This window comes from Oncorhynchus gorbuscha, linkage group LG11 (genome assembly GCF_021184085.1).
Source record: "Oncorhynchus gorbuscha isolate QuinsamMale2020 ecotype Even-year linkage group LG11, OgorEven_v1.0, whole genome shotgun sequence".
In the NCBI taxonomy this organism is placed as follows: Eukaryota; Metazoa; Chordata; class Actinopteri; order Salmoniformes; family Salmonidae; genus Oncorhynchus; species Oncorhynchus gorbuscha.
In genome coordinates this window covers 44,433,546-44,456,730 of record NC_060183.1, presented here as the reverse complement: position 1 = coordinate 44,456,730, position 23,185 = coordinate 44,433,546, and the positions used below count along the sequence as shown (strand labels likewise).

General features: G+C 39.6%; 10 protein-coding genes and 3 pseudogenes across 10 annotated transcripts; all 13 read right to left on the bottom strand.

Moving 5' to 3' along the window:
* LOC124047666 overlaps nucleotides 1-1,208 on the bottom strand; it is a 7,067-nt pseudogene extending 5,859 nt beyond the window's left edge.
* Nucleotides 1,209-2,534: 1,326 nt separating this feature from the next.
* On the bottom strand, nucleotides 2,535-3,269 carry LOC124047823 (heat shock protein 30-like). The gene has a single exon (XM_046368138.1). It carries the CDS (start codon nucleotides 3,222-3,224, stop codon nucleotides 2,580-2,582), a length of 645 nt encoding a protein of 214 aa, XP_046224094.1. The 5' UTR covers nucleotides 3,225-3,269; the 3' UTR covers nucleotides 2,535-2,579.
* Nucleotides 3,270-4,328: 1,059 nt separating this feature from the next.
* On the bottom strand, nucleotides 4,329-5,059 carry LOC124047999 (annotated as a pseudogene).
* A 1,064-nt stretch (nucleotides 5,060-6,123) lies between these two features.
* On the bottom strand, nucleotides 6,124-6,855 carry LOC124047822 (heat shock protein 30-like). Its single transcript, XM_046368137.1, has one exon. The coding sequence runs from the start codon at nucleotides 6,813-6,815 to the stop codon at nucleotides 6,171-6,173; it is 645 nt and encodes a 214-aa protein (XP_046224093.1). The 5' UTR covers nucleotides 6,816-6,855; the 3' UTR covers nucleotides 6,124-6,170.
* A 1,115-nt stretch (nucleotides 6,856-7,970) lies between these two features.
* On the bottom strand, nucleotides 7,971-8,654 carry LOC124047821 (annotated as a pseudogene).
* A 1,112-nt stretch (nucleotides 8,655-9,766) lies between these two features.
* On the bottom strand, nucleotides 9,767-10,451 carry LOC124047820 (heat shock protein 30-like). Its single transcript, XM_046368136.1, has one exon. It carries the CDS (start codon nucleotides 10,409-10,411, stop codon nucleotides 9,767-9,769), a length of 645 nt encoding a protein of 214 aa, XP_046224092.1. The 5' UTR covers nucleotides 10,412-10,451.
* Nucleotides 10,452-11,514: 1,063 nt separating this feature from the next.
* On the bottom strand, nucleotides 11,515-12,251 carry LOC124047819 (heat shock protein 30-like). The gene has a single exon (XM_046368135.1). The coding sequence runs from the start codon at nucleotides 12,204-12,206 to the stop codon at nucleotides 11,562-11,564; it is 645 nt and encodes a 214-aa protein (XP_046224091.1). The 5' UTR covers nucleotides 12,207-12,251; the 3' UTR covers nucleotides 11,515-11,561.
* Nucleotides 12,252-13,356: 1,105 nt separating this feature from the next.
* LOC124047818 (heat shock protein 30-like) lies at nucleotides 13,357-14,002 on the bottom strand. The gene has a single exon (XM_046368133.1). The coding sequence runs from the start codon at nucleotides 14,000-14,002 to the stop codon at nucleotides 13,358-13,360; it is 645 nt and encodes a 214-aa protein (XP_046224089.1). The 3' UTR covers nucleotide 13,357.
* Nucleotides 14,003-15,154: 1,152 nt separating this feature from the next.
* LOC124047817 (heat shock protein 30) lies at nucleotides 15,155-15,839 on the bottom strand. Its single transcript, XM_046368132.1, has one exon. The coding sequence runs from the start codon at nucleotides 15,797-15,799 to the stop codon at nucleotides 15,155-15,157; it is 645 nt and encodes a 214-aa protein (XP_046224088.1). The 5' UTR covers nucleotides 15,800-15,839.
* A 1,114-nt stretch (nucleotides 15,840-16,953) lies between these two features.
* Nucleotides 16,954-17,638, bottom strand: LOC124047816 (heat shock protein 30-like). Its single transcript, XM_046368131.1, has one exon. The coding sequence runs from the start codon at nucleotides 17,596-17,598 to the stop codon at nucleotides 16,954-16,956; it is 645 nt and encodes a 214-aa protein (XP_046224087.1). The 5' UTR covers nucleotides 17,599-17,638.
* Nucleotides 17,639-18,752: 1,114 nt separating this feature from the next.
* On the bottom strand, nucleotides 18,753-19,397 carry LOC124047815 (heat shock protein 30-like). Its single transcript, XM_046368130.1, has one exon. It carries the CDS (start codon nucleotides 19,395-19,397, stop codon nucleotides 18,753-18,755), a length of 645 nt encoding a protein of 214 aa, XP_046224086.1.
* A 1,153-nt stretch (nucleotides 19,398-20,550) lies between these two features.
* Nucleotides 20,551-21,195, bottom strand: LOC124047814 (heat shock protein 30-like). The gene has a single exon (XM_046368129.1). The coding sequence runs from the start codon at nucleotides 21,193-21,195 to the stop codon at nucleotides 20,551-20,553; it is 645 nt and encodes a 214-aa protein (XP_046224085.1).
* Nucleotides 21,196-22,227: 1,032 nt separating this feature from the next.
* Nucleotides 22,228-23,032, bottom strand: LOC124047813 (heat shock protein 30). Its single transcript, XM_046368128.1, has one exon. It carries the CDS (start codon nucleotides 22,990-22,992, stop codon nucleotides 22,348-22,350), a length of 645 nt encoding a protein of 214 aa, XP_046224084.1. The 5' UTR covers nucleotides 22,993-23,032; the 3' UTR covers nucleotides 22,228-22,347.
* Between the last annotated feature and the right edge of the window lie 153 nt (nucleotides 23,033-23,185).

Sequence of the window (23,185 nt, the reverse complement as noted above, 5' to 3'; positions counted from 1 at the left end):
TGGTCATGTGTCGATTTTATGTTCCTATACCATTGTTGAAAAATTATTTTTTGATGTTGTCTGGCATTATGTTTATCATATATGTACGTATGTTTTTTGATAACTAAAAACAATATTTTCTAGTTGTGGAAACTATTCACTCACATTCAATGATTTAAAACAGGACACTTGCTCAAAAAGGTCTACATTGCAAATCCTGACAATTCCACATGACATTTGTTTTCAGAAGTCAGGTTTATAAACATGTCATAAACATGTTAGAATCAGAACATTTTCAGGAGAGCTTTTTGAAAATTGAATTTATTGAAAATGATCATTGAAAAATTTCAGGCCAGTGAACCTTTTGGAAAGTTAACTTTTGATGAGAGATAGATAATGGTCATTATTTTGATATCCATTGAATAGATCATAACAACTGCAAAATTCTGTTTTTTTTATTATATTTTATTGATTAGGTTAAAAAGCATATCATATTGATTGTAATAAGATATGAAATGTAAATGCATACAGTCGCAAAACATGAAAAATATGTATTAGAAAATGTCTCATCCAGTGAAATAAAAAATCAGTCCTCATGTGAAATGCTGTTCTCTTGTTTCTTCTGTGTGTCGGTGATGCTTCCCTCTGTCTTTGACAGGAATTGTGAGTTTCCACATCCAGGCTACAGTTGATGGGAACCACTCTCTCTGCCACCTCCTCCTCACCAGATAATGGATTCTTTGGTGCCTGAATGTGGAGTTTCCCGTCATGAGCCAGGGGCAGGTGACTGTCTCAGGATTCACCTTTTCAGGCAGATCAAACTCTTGTCTGAACTCTTGGCATCTGTAAGAGTAGGAGCCTTCCCCATCATCCAGCTTCTTCTCTGTCTTCCCACTGACTTTCAGCTTCCTGCCCACCTGCTTGACAGACAGCTCCTCTGGGGAAAAGTCTTTAGTGTCCAGTGTCAGGGCAAAGCCCTCTCCATCTTTATCCAGCTTGTAGGAGACTGGTTGGATTGTCAAAGAGGATGAGACATTGTCCAACTCTTCAAAGATCTGCTGCTGGAGATTTGCCATCAGCTCCAGACTGCTCTTGATCTCTTTCAGGTTTCTCTGCAGTAGATCCTGCTGGCTGAGAAGAGGTCGGACCTCTGGCCATAGACTGCGCACATGCCAGTAGAAGTCCATCAATGGGCTGAGGGAAGACTGGAATCCTCGGGAACACAGCATCTTCAGTCAATGTTGAGTGGTGAGTCTTGTGTGTTCAGTGTTGGATGTATTGGTTTCTGTCTCGGCAGGGGGAGTTTCACAGCTTTTATATGCTGCCACTTGGAGCTCCAGTGTCTTCAGGAACTTTCCTGTCATTGCCACAGTTCTCCACTGGGTGACACATTGCAGGGAAGTGGTGATGTCACTCCAGCCAGCTTCTAAATCAGGTAGTTCAGTAACAAGCTGGATGGAGTCTACAGTCCTGAGATATTAGTGGTGCTGTACTTAAAGCAGGTCACCTATTATTGCTTTCACTGATGAATGATTCACTTAACTTAAATATATTTCTGACTTTTAAAAGTATTTTGAATCATATTGCTTTTGACATTTACAGTATTGATGGATCATTAGCAATGCATATTCTGTAACATGCAATAGTATCAGCAAAGTGGAACAAAATTGGACCAAAGATCACAAGCTACGTTTTAAAGAGTTTCACCACAGGCGTCACTGCAAGAAAGGTCCAAATGTAATTGAACACATTCTAAAATAATCCACGGAGAAATCATCTTTTTAGAAAGAAATTCAGATTGTACAGCGTTATGAAATTGGTCATGTGTCGATTTTATGTTCCTATAACATTGTTGAAAAATGATTTTTTGATGTTGTCTGGCATTATGTTTATCATATATTTACATATGTTTTTTAATAACTAAAAACAATATTTTCTAGTTGTGGAAACTATTCACTCACATTCAATGATCTAAAACAGGACACTTGCTCAAAAAGGTCTACATTGCAAATCCTGACAAGTCCACATGACATTTGTTTTCAGAAGTCAGGTTTATAAACATGTCATAAACATGTTAGAATAAGAACATTTTCAGGAGAGCTTTTGAAAATTGAATTTATTGAAAATGATCAATTGAAAATTTTTGGGTAGGCCAGGGTTTGACATGGGTTTATATGTTGTGTTTCGTACGCGGCTTTAGGGGTGTTGTTAGGCTTGGCTGCCTGAGACGATTCTCAGAGTCAGGTGCTTATCGTTGTCTCTGATTGGGAACCGTTTTGAGCCTGAGTTTCGCTTTGTATTTCGTGGGTGATTGTACCTGTCTCTGTGTTGTATCAATGGCTGTAATTAGTTTCATTATTTTTTCAGATTTCATCCATTCATTAAAGAAGTAGATCATAACAACTGCAAAATTTAAGGCTGAGCCTTTTTAACTTTTGATGAGAGATAGATAATTTTATTTTGATATATTGAAGAGATTAACAACTGCAAATCATATTGATTGATTAAATTAAAAAGATATCATATTGAAATGTAAATGCATACAGTCTCAAAACATGAAAAATATGTATTAGAAAATGTCTCATCCAGTGAAATAAAAATCAGTCCTCATGTGAAACGCTGTTCTCTTGTTTCTTCTGTGTGTCGGTGATGCTTTCCTCTGTCTTTGACAGGAATTGTGAGGTTTCCACATCCAGGCTACAGTTGATGGGAACCACTCTCTCTGCCACCTCCTCCTCACCAGATAATGGATTCTTTGGTGCCTGAATGTGGAGTTTCCCGTCATGAGCCAGGGAGCAGGTGACTGTCTCAGGATTCACCTTTTCAGGCAGATCAAACTCTTGTCTGAACTCTTGGCATCTGTAAGAGTAGGAGCCTTCCCCATCATCCAGCTTCTTCTCTGTCTTCCCACTGACTTTCAGCTTCCTGCCCACCTGCTTGACAGACAGCTCCTCTGGGGAAAAGTCTTTAGTGTCCAGTGTCAGGGCAAAGCCCTCTCCATCTTTATCCAGCTTGTAGGAGACTGGTTGGATGGTCAAAGAGGATGGGACATTGTCCAATTCTTCAAAGATCTGCTGCTGGAAATTTGCCATCAGCTCCAGACTGCTCTTGATCTCTAGCAGGTTTCTCTGCATTAGATCCCGCTGGCTGAGAAGAGGTCGGACCTCTGGCCATAGACTGCGCACAGGCCAGTAGAAGTCCATCAATGGGCTGAGGGAAGACTGGAATCCTCGGGAACACAGCATCTTCAGTCAATGTTGAGTGTTGAGTCTTGTGTGTTCAGTGTTGGATGTATTGGTTTCTGTCTCGGCAGGGGGAGTTTCACAGCTTTTATATGCTGCCACTTGGAGCTCCAGTGTCTTCAGGAACTTTCCTGTCATTGCCACAGTTCTCCACTGGGTGACACATTGCAGGGAAGTGGTGATGTCACTCCAGCCAGCTTCTAAATCAGGTAGTTCAGTAACAAGCTGGATGGAGTCTACAGTCCTGAGATATTAGTGGTGCTGTACTTAAAGCAGGTCACCTATTATTGCTTTCACTGATGAATGATTCACTTAACTTAAATATATTTATGACTTTTAAAAGTATTTTGAATCATATTTATTTTGACATTTACAGTATTGATGGATCATTAGCAATGCATATTCTGTAACATGCAATAGTATCAGCAAAGTGGAACAAAATTGGACCAAAGATCACAAGCTACGTTTTAAAGAGTTTTCACCACAGGCGTCACTGCAAGAAAGGTCCAAATGTAATTGAACACATTCTAAAATAATCCACGGAGAAATCATCTTTTTAGAAAGAAATTCAGATTGTACAGCGTTATGAAATTGGTCATGTGTCGATTTTATGTTCCTATAACATTGTTGAAAAATGATTTTTTGATGTTGTCTGGCATTATGTTTATCATATATTTACGTATGTTTTTTAATAACTAAAAACAATATTTTCTAGTTGTGGAAACTATTCACTCACATTCAATGATCTAAAACAGGACACTTGCTCAAAAAGGTCTACATTGCAAATCCTGACAAGTCCACATGACATTTGTTTTCAGAAGTCAGGTTTATAAACATGTCATAAACATGTTAGAATCAGAACATTTTCAGGAGTGCTTTTTGAAAATTGAATTTATTGAAAATGATAATGGAACAATTTCAGGCCAGTGAGCCTTTTGGAAAGTTAACTTTTGATGAGAGATAGATAATGGTCATTATTTTGATATCCATTGAAGAGATCATAACAACTGCAAAATTCTGATTTTTTATATTTTTTATTGATTAAATTAAAAAGCATATCATATTGATTGTTACAAGATATGAAATGTAAATACATACAGTCTCAAAACATGAAAAATATGTATTAGAAAATGTCTCATCCAGTGAAATAAAAATCAGTCCTCATGTGAAACGCTGTTCTCTTGTTTCTTCTGTGTGTCGGTGATGCTTCCCTCTGTCTTTGACAGGAATTGTGAGGTTTCCACATCCAGGCTACAGTTGATGGGAACCACTCTCTCTGCCACCTCCTCCTCACCAGATAATGGATTCTTTGGTGCCTGAATGTGGAGTTTCCGTCATGATCCAGGGAGCAGGTGACTATCTCAGGATTCACCTTTTCAGGCAGATCAAACTCTTGTCTGAACTCTTGGCATCTGTAAGAGTAGGAGCCTTCCCCATCATCCAGCTTCTTCTCTGTCTTCCCACTGACTTTCAGCTTCCTGCCCACCTGCTTGACAGACAGCTCCTCTGGGGAAAAGTCTTTAGTGTCCAGTGTCAGGGCAAAGCCCTCTCCATCTTTATCCAGCTTGTAGGAGACTGGTTGGATGGTCAAAGAGGATGGGACATTGTCCAACTCTTCAAAGATCTGCTGCTGGAGATTTGCCATCAGCTCCAGACTGCTCTTGATCTCTAGCAGGTTTCTCTGCAGTAGATCCCGCTGGCTGAGAAGAGGTCGGACCTCTGGCCATAGACTGCGCACAGGCCAGTAGAAGTCCATCAATGGGCTGAGGGAAGACTGGAATCCTCGGGAACACAGCATCTTCAGTCAATGTTGAGTGTTGAGTCTTGTGTGTTCAGTGTTGGATGTATTGGTTTCTGTCTCGGCAGGGGAGTTTCACAGCTTTTATATGCTGCCACTTGGAGCTCCAGTGTCTTCAGGAACTTTCCTGTCATTGCCACAGTTCTCCACTGGGTGACACATTGCAGGGAAGTGGTGATGTCACTCCAGCCAGCTTCTAAATCAGGTAGTTCAGTAACAAGCTGGATGGAGTCTACAGTCCTGAGATATTAGTGGTGCTGTACTTAAAGCAGGTCACCTATTATTGCTTTCACTGATGAATGATTCACTTAACTTAAATATATTTATGACTTTTAAAAGTATTTTGAATCATATTTATTTTGACATTTACAGTATTGATGGATCATTAGCAATGCATATTCTGTAACATGCAATAGTATCAGCAAAGTGGAACAAAATTGGACCAAAGATCACAAGCTACGTTTTAAAGAGTTTTCACCACAGGCGTCACTGCAAGAAAGGTCCAAATGTAATTGAACACATTCTAAAATAATCCACGGAGAAATCATGTTTTTTAGAAAGAAATTCAGATTGTACAGCGTTATGAAATTGGTCATGTGTCGATTTTATGTTCCTATAACATTGTTGAAAAATGATTTTTTGATGTTGTCTGGCATTATGTTTATCATATATTTACGTATGTTTTTTAATAACTAAAAACAATATTTTCTAGTTGTGGAAACTATTCACTCACATTCAATGATCTAAAACAGGACACTTGCTCAAAAAGGTCTACATTGCAAATCCTGACAAGTCCACATGACATTTGTTTTCAGAAGTCAGGTTTATAAACATGTCATAAACATGTTAGAATCAGAACATTTTCAGGAGTGCTTTTTGAAAATTGAATTTATTGAAAATGATAATGGAACAATTTCAGGCCAGTGAGCCTTTTGGAAAGTTAACTTTTGATGAGAGATAGATAATGGTCATTATTTTGATATCCATTGAAGAGATCATAACAACTGCAAAATTCTGATTTTTTATATTTTTTATTGATTAAATTAAAAAGCATATCATATTGATTGTTACAAGATATGAAATGTAAATACATACAGTCTCAAAACATGAAAAATATGTATTAGAAAATGTCTCATCCAGTGAAATAAAAATCAGTCCTCATGTGAAACGCTGTTCTCTTGTTTCTTCTGTGTGTCGGTGATGCTTCCCTCTGTCTTTGACAGGAATTGTGAGGTTTCCACATCCAGGCTACAGTTGATGGGAACCACTCTCTCTGCCACCTCCTCCTCACCAGATAATGGATTCTTTGGTGCCTGAATGTGGAGTTTCCCGTCATGATCCAGGGAGCAGGTGACTATCTCAGGATTCACCTTTTCAGGCAGATCAAACTCTTGTCTGAACTCTTGGCATCTGTAAGAGTAGGAGCCTTCCCCATCATCCAGCTTCTTCTCTGTCTTCCCACTGACTTTCAGCTTCCTGCCCACCTGCTTGACAGACAGCTCCTCTGGGGAAAAGTCTTTAGTGTCCAGTGTCAGGGCAAAGCCCTCTCCATCTTTATCCAGCTTGTAGGAGACTGGTTGGATGGTCAAAGAGGATGGGACATTGTCCAACTCTTCAAAGATCTGCTGCTGGAGATTTGCCATCAGCTCCAGACTGCTCTTGATCTCTAGCAGGTTTCTCTGCAGTAGATCCCGCTGGCTGAGAAGAGGTCGGACCTCTGGCCATAGACTGCGCACAGGCCAGTAGAAGTCCATCAATGGGCTGAGGGAAGACTGGAATCCTCGGGAACACAGCATCTTCAGTCAATGTTGAGTGTTGAGTCTTGTGTGTTCAGTGTTGGATGTATTGGTTTCTGTCTCGGCAGGGGAGTTTCACAGCTTTTATATGCTGCCACTTGGAGCTCCAGTGTCTTCAGGAACTTTCCTGTCATTGCCACAGTTCTCCACTGGGTGACACATTGCAGGGAAGTGGTGATGTCACTCCAGCCAGCTTCTAAATCAGGTAGTTCAGTAACAAGCTGGATGGAGTCTACAGTCCTGAGATATTAGTGGTGCTGTACTTAAAGCAGGTCACCTATTATTGCTTTCACTGATGAATGATTCACTTAACTTAAATATATTTATGACTTTTAAAAGTATTTTGAATCATATTGCTTTTGACATTTACAGTATTGATGGATCATTAGCAATGCATATTCTGTAACATGCAATAGTATCAGCAAAGTGGAACAGAATTGGACCAAAGATCACAAGCTACGTTTTAAAGAGTTTTCACCACAGGTGTCACTGCAAGAAAGGTCCAAATGTAATTGAACACATTCTAAAATAATCCACGGAGAAATCATCTTTTTTAGAAAGAAATTCAGATTGTACAGCGTTATGAAATTGGTCACGTGTCGATTTTATGTTCCTATAACATTGTTGAAAACTGATTTTTTGATGTTGTCTGGCATTATGTTTATCATATATGTACGTATGTTTTTTGATAACTAAAAACAATATTTTCTAGTTGTGGAAACTATTCACTCACATTCAATGATTTAAAACAGGACACTTGCTCAAAAAGGTCTACATTGCAAATCCTGACAAGTCCACATGACATTTGTTTTCAGAAGTCAGGTTTATAAACATGTCATAAACATGTTAGAATCAGAACATTTTCAGGAGAGCTTTTTGAAAATTGAATTTATTGAAAATGATCATTGAAAATTTCAGGCCAGTGAGCCTTTTGGAAAGTTAACTTTTGATGAGAGATAGATAATGGTCATTATTTTGATATCCATTGAATAGATCATAACAACTGCAAAATTCTGTTTTTTTTTTTAAATATTTTATTGATTAGGTTAAAAAGCATATCATATTGATTGTAATAAGATATGAAATGTAAATGCATACAGTCTCAAAACATGAAAAATATGTATTCAAAAATGTCTCATCCAGTGAAATAAAAAATCAGTCCTCATGTGAAACGCTGTTCTCTTGTTTCTTCTGTGTGTCGGTGATGCTTCCCTCTGTCTTTGACAGGAATTGTGAGGTTTCCACATCCAGGCTACAGTTGATGGGAACCATTCTCTCTGCCACCTCCTCCTCACCAGATAATGGATTCTTTGGTGCCTGAATGTGGAGTTTCCCGTCATGAGCCAGGGAGCAGGTGACTGTCTCAGGATTCACCTTTTCAGGCAGATCAAACTCTTGTCTGAACTCTTGGCATCTGTAAGAGTAGGAGCCTTCCCCATCATCCAGCTTCTTCTCTGTCTTCCCACTGACTTTCAGCTTCCTGCCCACCTGCTTGACAGACAGCTCCTCTGGGGAAAAGTCTTTAGTGTCCAGTGTCAGGGCAAAGCCCTCTCCATCTTTATCCAGCTTGTAGGAGACTGGTTGGATTGTCAAAGAGATGGGACATTGTCCAACTCTTCAAAGATCTGCTGCTGGAGATTTGCCATCAGCTCCAGACTGCTCTTGATCTCTAGCAGGTTTCTCTGCAGTAGATCCCGCTGGCTGAGAAGAGGTCGGACCTCTGGCCATAGACTGCGCACAGGCCAGTAGAAGTCCATCAATGGGCTGAGGGAAGACTGGAATCCTCGGGAACACAGCATCTTCAGTCAATGTTGAGTGTTGAGTCTTGTGTGTTCAGTGTTGGATGTATTGGTTTCTGTCTCGGCAGGGGAGTTTCACAGCTTTTATATGCTGCCACTTGGAGCTCCAGTGTCTTCAGGAACTTTCCTGTCATTGCCACAGTTCTCCACTGGGTGACACACTGCAGGGAAGTGGTGATGTCACTCCAGCCAGCTTCTAAATCAGGTAGTTCAGTAACAAGCTGGATGGAGTCTACAGTCCTGAGATATTAGTGGTGCTGTACTTAAAGCAGGTCACCTATTATTGCTTTCACTGATGAATGATTCACTTAACTTAAATATATTTATGACTTTTAAAAGTATTTTGAATCATATTGCTTTTGACATTTACAGTATTGATGGATCATTAGCAATGCATATTCTGTAACATGCAATAGTATCAGCAAAGTGGAACAGAATTGGACCAAAGATCACAAGCTACGTTTTAAAGAGTTTTCACCACAGGTGTCACTGCAAGAAAGGTCCAAATGTAATTGAACACATTCTAAAATAATCCACGGAGAAATCATCTTTTTTAGAAAGAAATTCAGATTGTACAGCGTTATGAAATTGGACGTGTCGATTTTATGTTCCTATAACATTGTTGAAAACTGATTTTTTGATGTTGTCTGGCATTATGTTTATCATATATGTACGTATGTTTTTTGATAACTAAAAACAATATTTTCTAGTTGTGGAAACTATTCACTCACATTCAATGATTTAAAACAGGACACTTGCTCAAAAAGGTCTACATTGCAAATCCTGACAAGTCCACATGACATTTGTTTTCAGAAGTCAGGTTTATAAACATGTCATAAACATGTTAGAATCAGAACATTTTCAGGAGAGCTTTTTGAAAATTGAATTTATTGAAAATGATCATTGAAAAATTTCAGGTCAGTGAGCCTTTTGGAAAGTTAACTTTTGATGAGAGATAGATAATGGTCATTATTTTGATATCCATTGAATAGATCATAACAACTGCAAAATTCTGTTTTTTTTTAAATATTTTATTGATTAGGTTAAAAAGCATATCATATTGATTGTAATAAGATATGAAATGTAAATGCATACAGTCTCAAAACATGAAAAATATGTATTCAAAAATGTCTCATCCAGTGAAATAAAAAATCAGTCCTCATGTGAAACGCTGTTCTCTTGTTTCTTCTGTGTGTCGGTGATGCTTCCCTCTGTCTTTGACAGGAATTGTGAGGTTTCCACATCCAGGCTACAGTTGATGGGAACCACTCTCTCTGCCACCTCCTCCTCACCAGATAATGGATTCTTTGGTGCCTGAATGTGGAGTTTCCCGTCATGAGCCAGGGAGCAGGTGACTGTCTCAGGATTCACCTTTTCAGGCAGATCAAACTCTTGTCTGAACTCTTGGCATCTGTAAGAGTAGGAGCCTTCCCCATCATCCAGCTTCTTCTCTGTCTTCCCACTGACTTTCAGCTTCCTGCCCACCTGCTTGACAGACAGCTCCTCTGGGGAAAAGTCTTTAGTGTCCAGTGTCAGGGCAAAGCCCTCTCCATCTTTATCCAGCTTGTAGGAGACTGGTTGGATTGTCAAAGAGGATGGGACATTGTCCAACTCTTCAAAGATCTGCTGCTGGAGATTTGCCATCAGCTCCAGACTGCTCTTGATCTCTAGCAGGTTTCTCTGCAGTAGATCCCGCTGGCTGAGAAGAGGTCGGACCTCTGGCCATAGACTGCGCACAGGCCAGTAGAAGTCCATCAATGGGCTGAGGGAAGACTGGAATCCTCGGGAACACAGCATCTTCAGTCAATGTTGAGTGTTGAGTCTTGTGTGTTCAGTGTTGGATGTATTGGTTTCTGTCTCGGCAGGGGAGTTTCACAGCTTTTATATGCTGCCACTTGGAGCTCCAGTGTCTTCAGGAACTTTCCTGTCATTGCCACAGTTCTCCACTGGGTGACACATTGCAGGGAAGTGGTGATGTCACTCCAGCCAGCTTCTAAATCAGGTAGTTCAGTAACAAGCTGGATGGAGTCTACAGTCCTGAGATATTAGTGGTGCTGTACTTAAAGCAGGTCACCTATTATTGCTTTCACTGATGAATGATTCACTTAACTTAAATATATTTATGACTTTTAAAAGTATTTTGAATCATATTTATTTTGACATTTACAGTATTGATGGATCATTAGCAATGCATATTCTGTAACATGCAATAGTATCAGCAAAGTGGAACAAAATTGGACCAAAGATCACAAGCTACGTTTTAAAGAGTTTTCACCACAGGCGTCACTGCAAGAAAGGTCCAAATGTAATTGAACACATTCTAAAATAATCCACGGAGAAATCATCTTTTTAGAAAGAAATTCAGATTGTACAGCGTTATGAAATTGGTCATGTGTCGATTTTATGTTCCTATAACATTGTTGAAAAATGATTTTTTGATGTTGTCTGGCATTATGTTTATCATATATGTACGTATGTTTTTTAATAACTAAAAACAATATTTTCTAGTTGTGGAAACTATTCACTCACATTCAATGATCTAAAACAGGACACTTGCTCAAAAAGGTCTACATTGCAAATCCTGACAAGTCCACATGACATTTGTTTTCAGAAGTCAGGTTTATAAACATGTCATAAACATGTTAGAATCAGAACATTTTCAGGAGAGCTTTTTGAAAATTGAATTTATTGAAAATGATAATGGAACAATTTCAGGCCAGTGAGCCTTTTGGAAAGTTAACTTTTGATGAGAGATAGATAATGGTCATTATTTTGATATCCATTGAAGAGATCATAACAACTGCAAAATTCTGATTTTTTATATTTTTTATTGATTAAATTAAAAAGCATATCATATTGATTGTTACAAGATATGAAATGTAAATACATACAGTCTCAAAACATGAAAAATATGTATTAGAAAATGTCTCATCCAGTGAAATAAAAATCAGTCCTCATGTGAAACGCTGTTCTCTTGTTTCTTCTGTGTGTCGGTGATGCTTCCCTCTGTCTTTGACAGGAATTGTGAGGTTTCCACATCCAGGCTACAGTTGATGGGAACCACTCTCTCTGCCACCTCCTCCTCACCAGATAATGGATTCTTTGGTGCCTGAATGTGGAGTTTCCCGTCATGAGCCAGGGAGCAGGTGACTGTCTCAGGATTCACCTTTTCAGGCAGATCAAACTCTTGTCTGAACTCTTGGCATCTGTAAGAGTAGGAGCCTTCCCCATCATCCAGCTTCTTCTCTGTCTTCCCACTGACTTTCAGCTTCCTGCCCACCTGCTTGACAGACAGCTCCTCTGGGGAAAAGTCTTTAGTGTCCAGTGTCAGGGCAAAGCCCTCTCCATCTTTATCCAGCTTGTAGGAGACTGGTTGGATGGTCAAAGAGGATGGGACATTGTCCAACTCTTCAAAGATCTGCTGCTGGAGATTTGCCATCAGCTCCAGACTGCTCTTGATCTCTAGCAGGTTTCTCTGCAGTAGATCCCGCTGGCTGAGAAGAGGTCGGACCTCTGGCCATAGACTGCGCACAGGCCAGTAGAAGTCCATCAATGGGCTGAGGGAAGACTGGAATCCTCGGGAACACAGCATCTTCAGTCAATGTTGAGTGTTGAGTCTTGTGTGTTCAGTGTTGGATGTATTGGTTTCTGTCTCGGCAGGGGGAGTTTCACAGCTTTTATATGCTGCCACTTGGAGCTCCAGTGTCTTCAGGAACTTTCCTGTCATTGCCACAGTTCTCCACTGGGTGACACACTGCAGGGAAGTGGTGATGTCACTCCAGCCAGCTTCTAAATCAGGTAGTTCAGTAACAAGCTGGATGGAGTCTACAGTCCTGAGATATTAGTGGTGCTGTACTTAAAGCAGGTCACCTATTATTGCTTTCACTGATGAATGATTCACTTAACTTAAATATATTTATGACTTTTAAAAGTATTTTGAATCATATTGCTTTTGACATTTACAGTATTGATGGATCATTAGCAATGCATATTCTGTAACATGCAATAGTATCAGCAAAGTGGAACAAATTGGACCAAAGATCACAAGCTACGTTTTAAAGAGTTTTCACCACAGGTGTCACTGCAAGAAAGGTCCAAATGTAATTGAACACATTCTAAAATAATCCACGGAGAAATCATCTTTTTTAGAAAGAAATTCAGATTGTACAGCGTTATGAAATTGGACGTGTCGATTTTATGTTCCTATAACATTGTTGAAAACTGATTTTTTGATGTTGTCTGGCATTATGTTTATCATATATGTACGTATGTTTTTTGATAACTAAAAACAATATTTTCTAGTTGTGGAAACTATTCACTCACATTCAATGATTTAAAACAGGACACTTGCTCAAAAAGGTCTACATTGCAAATCCTGACAAGTCCACATGACATTTGTTTTCAGAAGTCAGGTTTATAAACATGTCATAAACATGTTAGAATCAGAACATTTTCAGGAGAGCTTTTTGAAAATTGAATTTATTGAAAATGATCATTGAAAAATTTCAGGCCAGTGAGCCTTTTGGAAAGTTAACTTTTGATGAGAGATAGATAATGGTCATTATTTTGATATCCATTGAATAGATCATAACAACTGCAAAATTCTGTTTTTTTTTAAATATTTTATTGATTAGGTTAAAAAGCATATCATATTGATTGTTATAAGATATGAAATGTAAATGCATACAGTCTCAAAACATGAAAAATATGTATTAGAAAATGTCTCATCCAGTGAAATAAAAATCAGTCCTCATGTGAAACGCTGTTCTCTTGTTTCTTCTGTGTGTCGGTGATGCTTCCCTCTGTCTTTGACAGGAATTGTGAGGTTTCCACATCCAGGCTACAGTTGATGGGAACCACTCTCTCTGCCACCTCCTCCTCACCAGATAATGGATTCTTTGGTGCCTGAATGTGGAGTTTCCCGTCATGAGCCAGGGAGCAGGTGACTGTCTCAGGATTCACCTTTTCAGGCAGATCAAACTCTTGTCTGAACTCTTGGCATCTGTAAGAGTAGGAGCCTTCCCCATCATCCAGCTTCTTCTCTGTCTTCCCACTGACTTTCAGCTTCCTGCCCACCTGCTTGACAGACAGCTCCTCTGGGGAAAAGTCTTTAGTGTCCAGTGTCAGGGCAAAGCCCTCTCCATCTTTATCCAGCTTGTAGGAGACTGGTTGGATTGTCAAAGAGGATGGGACATTGTCCAACTCTTCAAAGATCTGCTGCTGGAGATTTGCCATCAGCTCCAGACTGCTCTTGATCTCTAGCAGGTTTCTCTGCAGTAGATCCTGCTGGCTGAGAAGAGGTCGGACCTCTGGCCATAGACTGCGCACAGGCCAGTAGAAGTCCATCAATGGGCTGAGGGAAGACTGGAATCCTCGGGAACACAGCATCTTCAGTCAATGTTGAGTGTTGAGTCTTGTGTGTTCAGTGTTGGATGTATTGGTTTCTGTCTCGGCAGGGGAGTTTCACAGCTTTTATATGCTGCCACTTGGAGCTCCAGTGTCTTCAGGAACTTTCCTGTCATTGCCACAGTTCTCCACTGGGTGACACACTGCAGGGAAGTGGTGATGTCACTCCAGCCAGCTTCTAAATCAGGTAGTTCAGTAACAAGCTGGATGGAGTCTACAGTCCTGAGATATTAGTGGTGCTGTACTTAAAGCAGGTCACCTATTATTGCTTTCACTGATGAATGATTAACTTAACTTAAATATATTTATGACTTTTAAAAGTATTTTGAATCATATTGCTTTTGACATTTACAGTATTGATGGATCATTAGCAATGCATATTCTGTAACATGCAATAGTATCAGCAAAGTGGAACAGAATTGGACCAAAGATCACAAGCTACGTTTTAAAGAGTTTTCACCACAGGTGTCACTGCAAGAAAGGTCCAAATGTAATTGAACACATTCTAAAATAATCCACGGAGAAATCATCTTTTTTAGAAAGAAATTCAGATTGTACAGCGTTATGAAATTGGACGTGTCGATTTTATGTTCCTATAACATTGTTGAAAACTGATTTTTTGATGTTGTCTGGCATTATGTTTATCATATATGTACGTATGTTTTTTGATAACTAAAAACAATATTTTCTAGTTGTGGAAACTATTCACTCACATTCAATGATTTAAAACAGGACACTTGCTCAAAAAGGTCTACATTGCAAATCCTGACAAGTCCACATGACATTTGTTTTCAGAAGTCAGGTTTATAAACATGTCATAAACATGTTAGAATCAGAACATTTTCAGGAGAGCTTTTTGAAAATTGAATTTATTGAAAATGATCATTGAAAAATTTCAGGCCAGTGAGCCTTTTGGAAAGTTAACTTTTGATGAGAGATAGATAATGGTCATTATTTTGATATCCATTGAATAGATCATAACAACTGCAAAATTCTGTTTTTTTTTAAATATTTTATTGATTAGGTTAAAAAGCATATCATATTGATTGTAATAAGATATGAAATGTAAATGCATACAGTCTCAAAACATGAAAAATATGTATTAGAAAATGTCTCATCCAGTGAAATAAAAAATCAGTCCTCATGTGAAATGCTGTTCTCTTGTTTCTTCTGTGTGTCGGTGATGCTTCCCTCTGTCTTTGACAGGAATTGTGAGGTTTCCACATCCAGGCTACAGTTGATGGGAACCACTCTCTCTGCCACCTCCTCCTCACCAGATAATGGATTCTTTGGTGCCTGAATGTGGAGTTTCCCGTCATGAGCCAGGGAGCAGGTGACTGTCTCAGGATTCACCTTTTCAGGCAGATCAAACTCTTGTCTGAACTCTTGGCATCTGTAAGAGTAGGAGCCTTCCCCATCATCCAGCTTCTTCTCTGTCTTCCCACTGACTTTCAGCTTCCTGCCCACCTGCTTGACAGACAGCTCCTCTGGGGAAAAGTCTTTAGTGTCCAGTGTCAGGGCAAAGCCCTCTCCATCTTTATCCAGCTTGTAGGAGACTGGTTGGATTGTCAAAGAGGATGGGACATTGTCCAACTCTTCAAAGATCTGCTGCTGGAGATTTGCCATCAGCTCCAGACTGCTCTTGATCTCTAGCAGGTTTCTCTGCAGTAGATCCCGCTGGCTGAGAAGAGGTCGGACCTCTGGCCATAGACTGCGCACAGGCCAGTAGAAGTCCATCAATGGGCTGAGGGAAGACTGGAATCCTCGGGAACACAGCATCTTCAGTCAATGTTGAGTGTTGAGTCTTGTGTGTTCAGTGTTGGATGTATTGGTTTCTGTCTCGGCAGGGGAGTTTCACAGCTTTTATATGCTGCCACTTGGAGCTCCAGTGTCTTCAGGAACTTTCCTGTCATTGCCACAGTTCTCCACTGGGTGACACACTGCAGGGAAGTGGTGATGTCACTCCAGCCAGCTTCTAAATCAGGTAGTTCAGTAACAAGCTGGATGGAGTCTACAGTCCTGAGATATTAGTGGTGCTGTACTTAAAGCAGGTCACCTATTATTGCTTTCACTGATGAATGATTAACTTAACTTAAATATATTTATGACTTTTAAAAGTATTTTGAATCATATTGCTTTTGACATTTACAGTATTGATGGATCATTAGCAATGCATATTCTGTAACATGCAATAGTATCAGCAAAGTGGAACAGAATTGGACCAAAGATCACAAGCTACGTTTTAAAGAGTTTTCACCACAGGTGTCACTGCAAGAAAGGTCCAAATGTAATTGAACACATTCTAAAATAATCCACGGAGAAATCATCTTTTTTAGAAAGAAATTCAGATTGTACAGCGTTATGAAATTGGTCATGTGTCGATTTTATGTTCCTATAACATTGTTGAAAACTGATTTTTTGATGTTGTCTGGCATTATGTTTATCATATATGTACGTATGTTTTTTGATAACTAAAAACAATATTTTCTAGTTGTGGAAACTATTCACTCACATTCAATGATTTAAAACAGGACACTTGCTCAAAAAGGTCTACATTGCAAATCCTGACAAGTCCACATGACATTTGTTTTCAGAAGTCAGGTTTATAAACATGTCATAAACATGTTAGAATCAGAACATTTTCAGGAGAGCTTTTTGAAAATTGAATTTATTGAAAATGATTATTGAAAAATTTCAGGCCAGTGAGCCTTTTGGAAAGTTAACTTTTGATGAGAGATAGATAATGGTCATTATTTTGATATCCATTGAATAGATCATAACAACTGCAAAATTCTGTTTTTTTTTAAATATTTTATTGATTAGGTTAAAAAGCATATCATATTGATTGTAATAAGATATGAAATGTAAATGCATACAGTCTCAAAACATGAAAAATATGTATTAGAAAATGTCTCATCCAGTGAAATAAAAAATCAGTCCTCATGTGAAATGCTGTTCTCTTGTTTCTTCTGTGTGTCGGTGATGCTTCCCTCTGTCTTTGACAGGAATTGTGAGGTTTCCACATCCAGGCTACAGTTGATGGGAACCACTCTCTCTGCCACCTCCTCCTCACCAGATAATGGATTCTTTGGTGCCTGAATGTGGAGTTTCCCGTCATGAGCCAGGGAGCAGGTGACTGTCTCAGGATTCACCTTTTCAGGCAGATCAAACTCTTGTCTGAACTCTTGGCATCTGTAAGAGTAGGAGCCTTCCCCATCATCCAGCTTCTTCTCTGTCTTCCCACTGACTTTCAGCTTCCTGCCCACCTGCTTGACAGACAGCTCCTCTGGGGAAAAGTCTTTAGTGTCCAGTGTCAGGGCAAAGCCCTCTCCATCTTTATCCAGCTTGTAGGAGACTGGTTGGATTGTCAAAGAGAATGGGACATTGTCCAACTCTTCAAAGATCTGCTGCTGGAGATTTGCCATCAGCTCCAGACTGCTCTTGATCTCTAGCAGGTTTCTCTGCAGTAGATCCCGCTGGCTGAGAAGAGGTCGGACCTCTGGCCATAGACTGCGCACAGGCCAGTAGAAGTCCATCAATGGGCTGAGGGAAGACTGGAATCCTCGGGAACACAGCATCTTCAGTCAATGTTGAGTGTTGAGTCTTGTGTGTTCAGTGTTGGATGTATTGGTTTCTGTCTCGGCAGGGGAGTTTCACAGCTTTTATATGCTGCCACTTGGAGCTCCAGTGTCTTCAGGAACTTTCCTGTCATTGCCACAGTTCTCCACTGGGTGACACACTGCAGGGAAGTGGTGATGTCACTCCAGCCAGCTTCTAAATCAGGTAGTTCAGTAACAAGCTGGATGGAGTCTACAGTCCTGAGATATTAGTGGTGCTGTACTTAAAGCAGGTCACCTATTATTGCTTTCACTGATGAATGATTAACTTAACTTAAATATATTTATGACTTTTAAAAGTATTTTGAATCATATTGCTTTTGACATTTACAGTATTGATGGATCATTAGCAATGCATATTCTGTAACATGCAATAGTATCAGCAAAGTGGAACAGAATTGGACCAAAGATCACAAGCTACGTTTTAAAGAGTTTTCACCACAGGTGTCACTGCAAGAAAGGTCCAAATGTAATTGAACACATTCTAAAATAATCCACGGAGAAATCATCTTTTTTAGAAAGAAATTCAGATTGTACAGCGTTATGAAATTGGTCATGTGTCGATTTTATGTTCCTATAACATTGTTGAAAACTGATTTTTTGATGTTGTCTGGCATTATGTTTATCATATATGTACGTATGTTTTTTGATAACTAAAAACAATATTTTCTAGTTGTGGAAACTATTCACTCACATTCAATGATTTAAAACAGGACACTTGCTCAAAAAGGTCTACATTGCAAATCCTGACAAGTCCACATGACATTTGTTTTCAGAAGTCAGGTTTATAAACATGTCATAAACATGTTAGAATCAGAACATTTTCAGGAGAGCTTTTTGAAAATTGAATTTATTGAAAATGATCATTGAAAAATTTCAGGCCAGTGAGCCTTTTGGAAAGTTAACTTTTGATGAGAGATAGATAATGGTCATTATTTTGATATCCATTGAATAGATCATAACAACTGCAAAATTCTGTTTTTTTTTAAATATTTTATTGATTAGGTTAAAAAGCATATCATATTGATTGTAATAAGATATGAAATGTAAATGCATACAGTCTCAAAACATGAAAAATATGTATTAGAAAATGTCTCATCCAGTGAAATAAAAAATCAGTCCTCATGTGAAATGCTGTTCTCTTGTTTCTTCTGTGTGTCGGTGATGCTTCCCTCTGTCTTTGACAGGAATTGTGAGGTTTCCACATCCAGGCTACAGTTGATGGGAACCACTCTCTCTGCCACCTCCTCCTCACCAGATAATGGATTCTTTGGTGCCTGAATGTGGAGTTTCCCGTCATGAGCCAGGGAGCAGGTGACTGTCTCAGGATTCACCTTTTCAGGCAGATCAAACTCTTGTCTGAACTCTTGGCATCTGTAAGAGTAGGAGCCTTCCCCATCATCCAGCTTCTTCTCTGTCTTCCCACTGACTTTCAGCTTCCTGCCCACCTGCTTGACAGACAGCTCCTCTGGGGAAAAGTCTTTAGTGTCCAGTGTCAGGGCAAAGCCCTCTCCATCTTTATCCAGCTTGTAGGAGACTGGTTGGATTGTCAAAGAGGATGGGACATTGTCCAACTCTTCAAAGATCTGCTGCTGGAGATTTGCCATCAGCTCCAGACTGCTCTTGATCTCTAGCAGGTTTCTCTGCAGTAGATCCTGCTGGCTGAGAAGAGGTCGGACCTCTGGCCATAGACTGCGCACAGGCCAGTAGAAGTCCATCAATGGGCTGAGGGAAGACTGGAATCCTCGGGAACACAGCATCTTCAGTCAATGTTGAGTGTTGAGTCTTGTGTGTTCAGTGTTGGATGTATTGGTTTCTGTCTCGGCAGGGGAGTTTCACAGCTTTTATATGCTGCCACTTGGAGCTCCAGTGTCTTCAGGAACTTTCCTGTCATTGCCACAGTTCTCCACTGGGTGACACACTGCAGGGAAGTGGTGATGTCACTCCAGCCAGCTTCTAAATCAGGTAGTTCAGTAACAAGCTGGATGGAGTCTACAGTCCTGAGATATTAGTGGTGCTGTACTTAAAGCAGGTCACCTATTATTGCTTTCACTGATGAATGATTCACTTAACTTAAATATATTTATGACTTTTAAAAGTATTTTGAATCATATTGCTTTTGACATTTACAGTATTGATGGATCATTAGCAATGCATATTCTGTAACATGCAATAGTATCAGCAAAGTGGAACAGAATTGGACCAAAGATCACAAGCTACGTTTTAAAGAGTTTTCACCACAGGCGTCACTGCAAGAAAGGTCCAAATGTAATTGAACACATTCTAAAATAATCCACGGAGAAATCATCTTTTTTAGAAAGAAATTCAGATTGTACAGCGTTATGAAATTGGTCATGTGTCGATTTTATGTTCCTATACCATTGTTGAAAAATTATTTTTTGATGTTGTCTGGCATTATGTTTATCATATATGTACGTATGTTTTTTGATAACTAAAAACAATATTTTCTAGTTGTGGAAACTATTCACTCACATTCAATGATTTAAAACAGGACACTTGCTCAAAAAGGTCTACATTGCAAATCCTGACAAGTCCACATGACATTTGTTTTCAGAAGTCAGGTTTATAAACATGTCATAAACATGTTAGAATCAGAACATTTTCAGGAGAGCTTTTTGAAAATTGAATTTATTGAAAATGATCATTGAAAAATTTCAGGCCAGTGAGCCTTTTGGAAAGTTAACTTTTGATGAGAGATAGATAATGGTCATTATTTTGATATCCATTGAATAGATCATAACAACTGCAAAATTCTGTTTTTTTTAAATATTTTATTGATTAGGTTAAAAAGCATATCATATTGATTGTAATAAGATATGAAATGTAAATGCATACAGTCTCAAAACATGAAAAATATGTATTAGAAAATGTCTCATCCAGTGAAATAAAAAATCAGTCCTCATGTGAAATGCTGTTCTCTTGTTTCTTCTGTGTGTCGGTGATGCTTCCCTCTGTCTTTGACAGGAATTGTGAGGTTTCCACATCCAGGCTACAGTTGATGGGAACCACTCTCTCTGCCACCTCCTCCTCACCAGATAATGGATTCTTTGGTGCCTGAATGTGGAGTTTCCCGTCATGAGCCAGGGAGCAGGTGACTGTCTCAGGATTCACCTTTTCAGGCAGATCAAACTCTTGTCTGAACTCTTGGCATCTGTAAGAGTAGGAGCCTTCCCCATCATCCAGCTTCTTCTCTGTCTTCCCACTGACTTTCAGCTTCCTGCCCACCTGCTTGACAGACAGCTCCTCTGGGGAAAAGTCTTTAGTGTCCAGTGTCAGGGCAAAGCCCTCTCCATCTTTATCCAGCTTGTAGGAGACTGGTTGGATTGTCAAAGAGGATGGGACATTGTCCAACTCTTCAAAGATCTGCTGCTGGAGATTTGCCATCAGCTCCAGACTGCTCTTGATCTCTTTCAGGTTTCTCTGCAGTAGATCCTGCTGGCTGAGAAGAGGTCGGACCTCTGGCCATAGACTGCGCACAGGCCAGTAGAAGTACATCAATGGGCTGAGGGAAGACTGGAATCCTCGGGAACACAGCATCTTCAGTCAATTTTGAGTGTTGAGTCTTGTGTGTTCAGTGTTGGATGTATTGGTTTCTGTCTCGGCAGGGGGAGTTTCACAGCTTTTATATGCTGCCACTTGGAGCTCCAGTGTCTTCAGGAACTTTCCTGTCATTGCCACAGTTCTCCACTGGGTGACACACTGCAGGGAAGTGGTGATGTCACTCCAGCCAGCTTCTAAATCAGGTAGTTCAGTAACAAGCTGGATGGAGTCTACAGTCCTGAGATATTAGTGGTGCTGTACTTAAAGCAGGTCACCTATTATTGCTTTCACTGATGAATGATTCACTTAACTTAAATATATTTATGACTTTTAAAAGTATTTTGAATCATATTGCTTTTGACATTTACAGTATTGATGGATCATTAGCAATGCATATTCTGTAACATGCAATAGTATCAGCAAAGTGGAACAAAATTGGACCAAAGATCACAAGCTACGTTTTAAAGAGTTTTCACCACAGGCGTCACTGCAAGAAAGGTCCAAATGTAATTGAACACATTCTAAAATAATCCACGGAGAAATCATCTTTTTTAGAAAGAAATTCAGATTGTACAGCGTTATGAAATTGGTCATGTGTCGATTTTATGTTCCTATACCATTGTTGAAAAATTATTTTTTGATGTTGTCTGGCATTATGTTTATCATATATGTACGTATGTTTTTTAATAACTAAAAACAATATTTTCTAGTTGTGGAAACTATTCACTCACATTCAATGATTTAAAACAGGACACTTGCTCAAAAAGGTCTACATTGCAAATCCTGACAAGTCCACATGACATTTGTTTTCAGAAGTCAGGTTTATAAACATGTCATAAACATGTTAGAATCAGAACATTTTCAGGAGAGCTTTTTGAAAATTGAATTTATTGAAAATGATCATTGAAAAATTTCAGGCCAGTGAGCCTTTTGGAAAGTTAACTTTTGATGAGAGATAGATAATGGTCATTATTTTGATATCCATTGAAGAGATCATAACAACTGCAAAATTCTGATTTTTTATATTTTTTATTGATTAAATTAAAAAGCATATCATATTGATTGTTACAAGATATGAAATGTAAATGCATACAGTCTCAAAACATGAAAAATATGTATTAGAAAATGTCTCATCCAGTGAAATAAAAATCAGTCCTCATGTGAAATGCTGTTCTCTTGTTTCTTCTGTGTGTCGGTGATGCTTCCCTCTGTCTTTGACAGGAATTGTGAGGTTTCCACATCCAGGCTACAGTTGATGGGAACCACTCTCTCTGCCACCTCCTCCTCACCAGATAATGGATTCTTTGGTGCCTGAATGTGGAGTTTCCCGTCATGAGCCAGGGAGCAGGTGACTGTCTCAGGATTCACCTTTTCAGGCAGATCAAACTCTTGTCTGAACTCTTGGCATCTGTAAGAGTAGGAGCCTTCCCCATCATCCAGCTTCTTCTCTGTCTTCCCACTGACTTTCAGCTTCCTGCCCACCTGCTTGACAGACAGCTCCTCTGGGGAAAAGTCTTTAGTGTCCAGTGTCAGGGCAAAGCCCTCTCCATCTTTATCCAGCTTGTAGGAGACTGGTTGGATTGTCAAAGAGGATGGGACATTGTCCAACTCTTCAAAGATCTGCTGCTGGAGATTTGCCATCAGCTCCAGACTGCTCTTGATCTCTAGCAGGTTTCTCTGCAGTAGATCCCGCTGGCTGAGAAGAGGTCGGACCTCTGGCCATAGACTGCGCACAGGCCAGTAGAAGTCCATCAATGGGCTGAGGGAAGACTGGAATCCTCGGGAACACAGCATCTTCAGTCAATGTTGAGTGTTGAGTCTTGTGTGTTCAGTGTTGGATGTATTGGTTTCTGTCTCGGCAGGGGAGTTTCACAGCTTTTATATGCTGCCACTTGGAGCTCCAGTGTCTTCAGGAACTTTCCTGTCATTGCCACAGTTCTCCACTGGGTGACACACTGCAGGGAAGTGGTGATGTCACTCCAGCCAG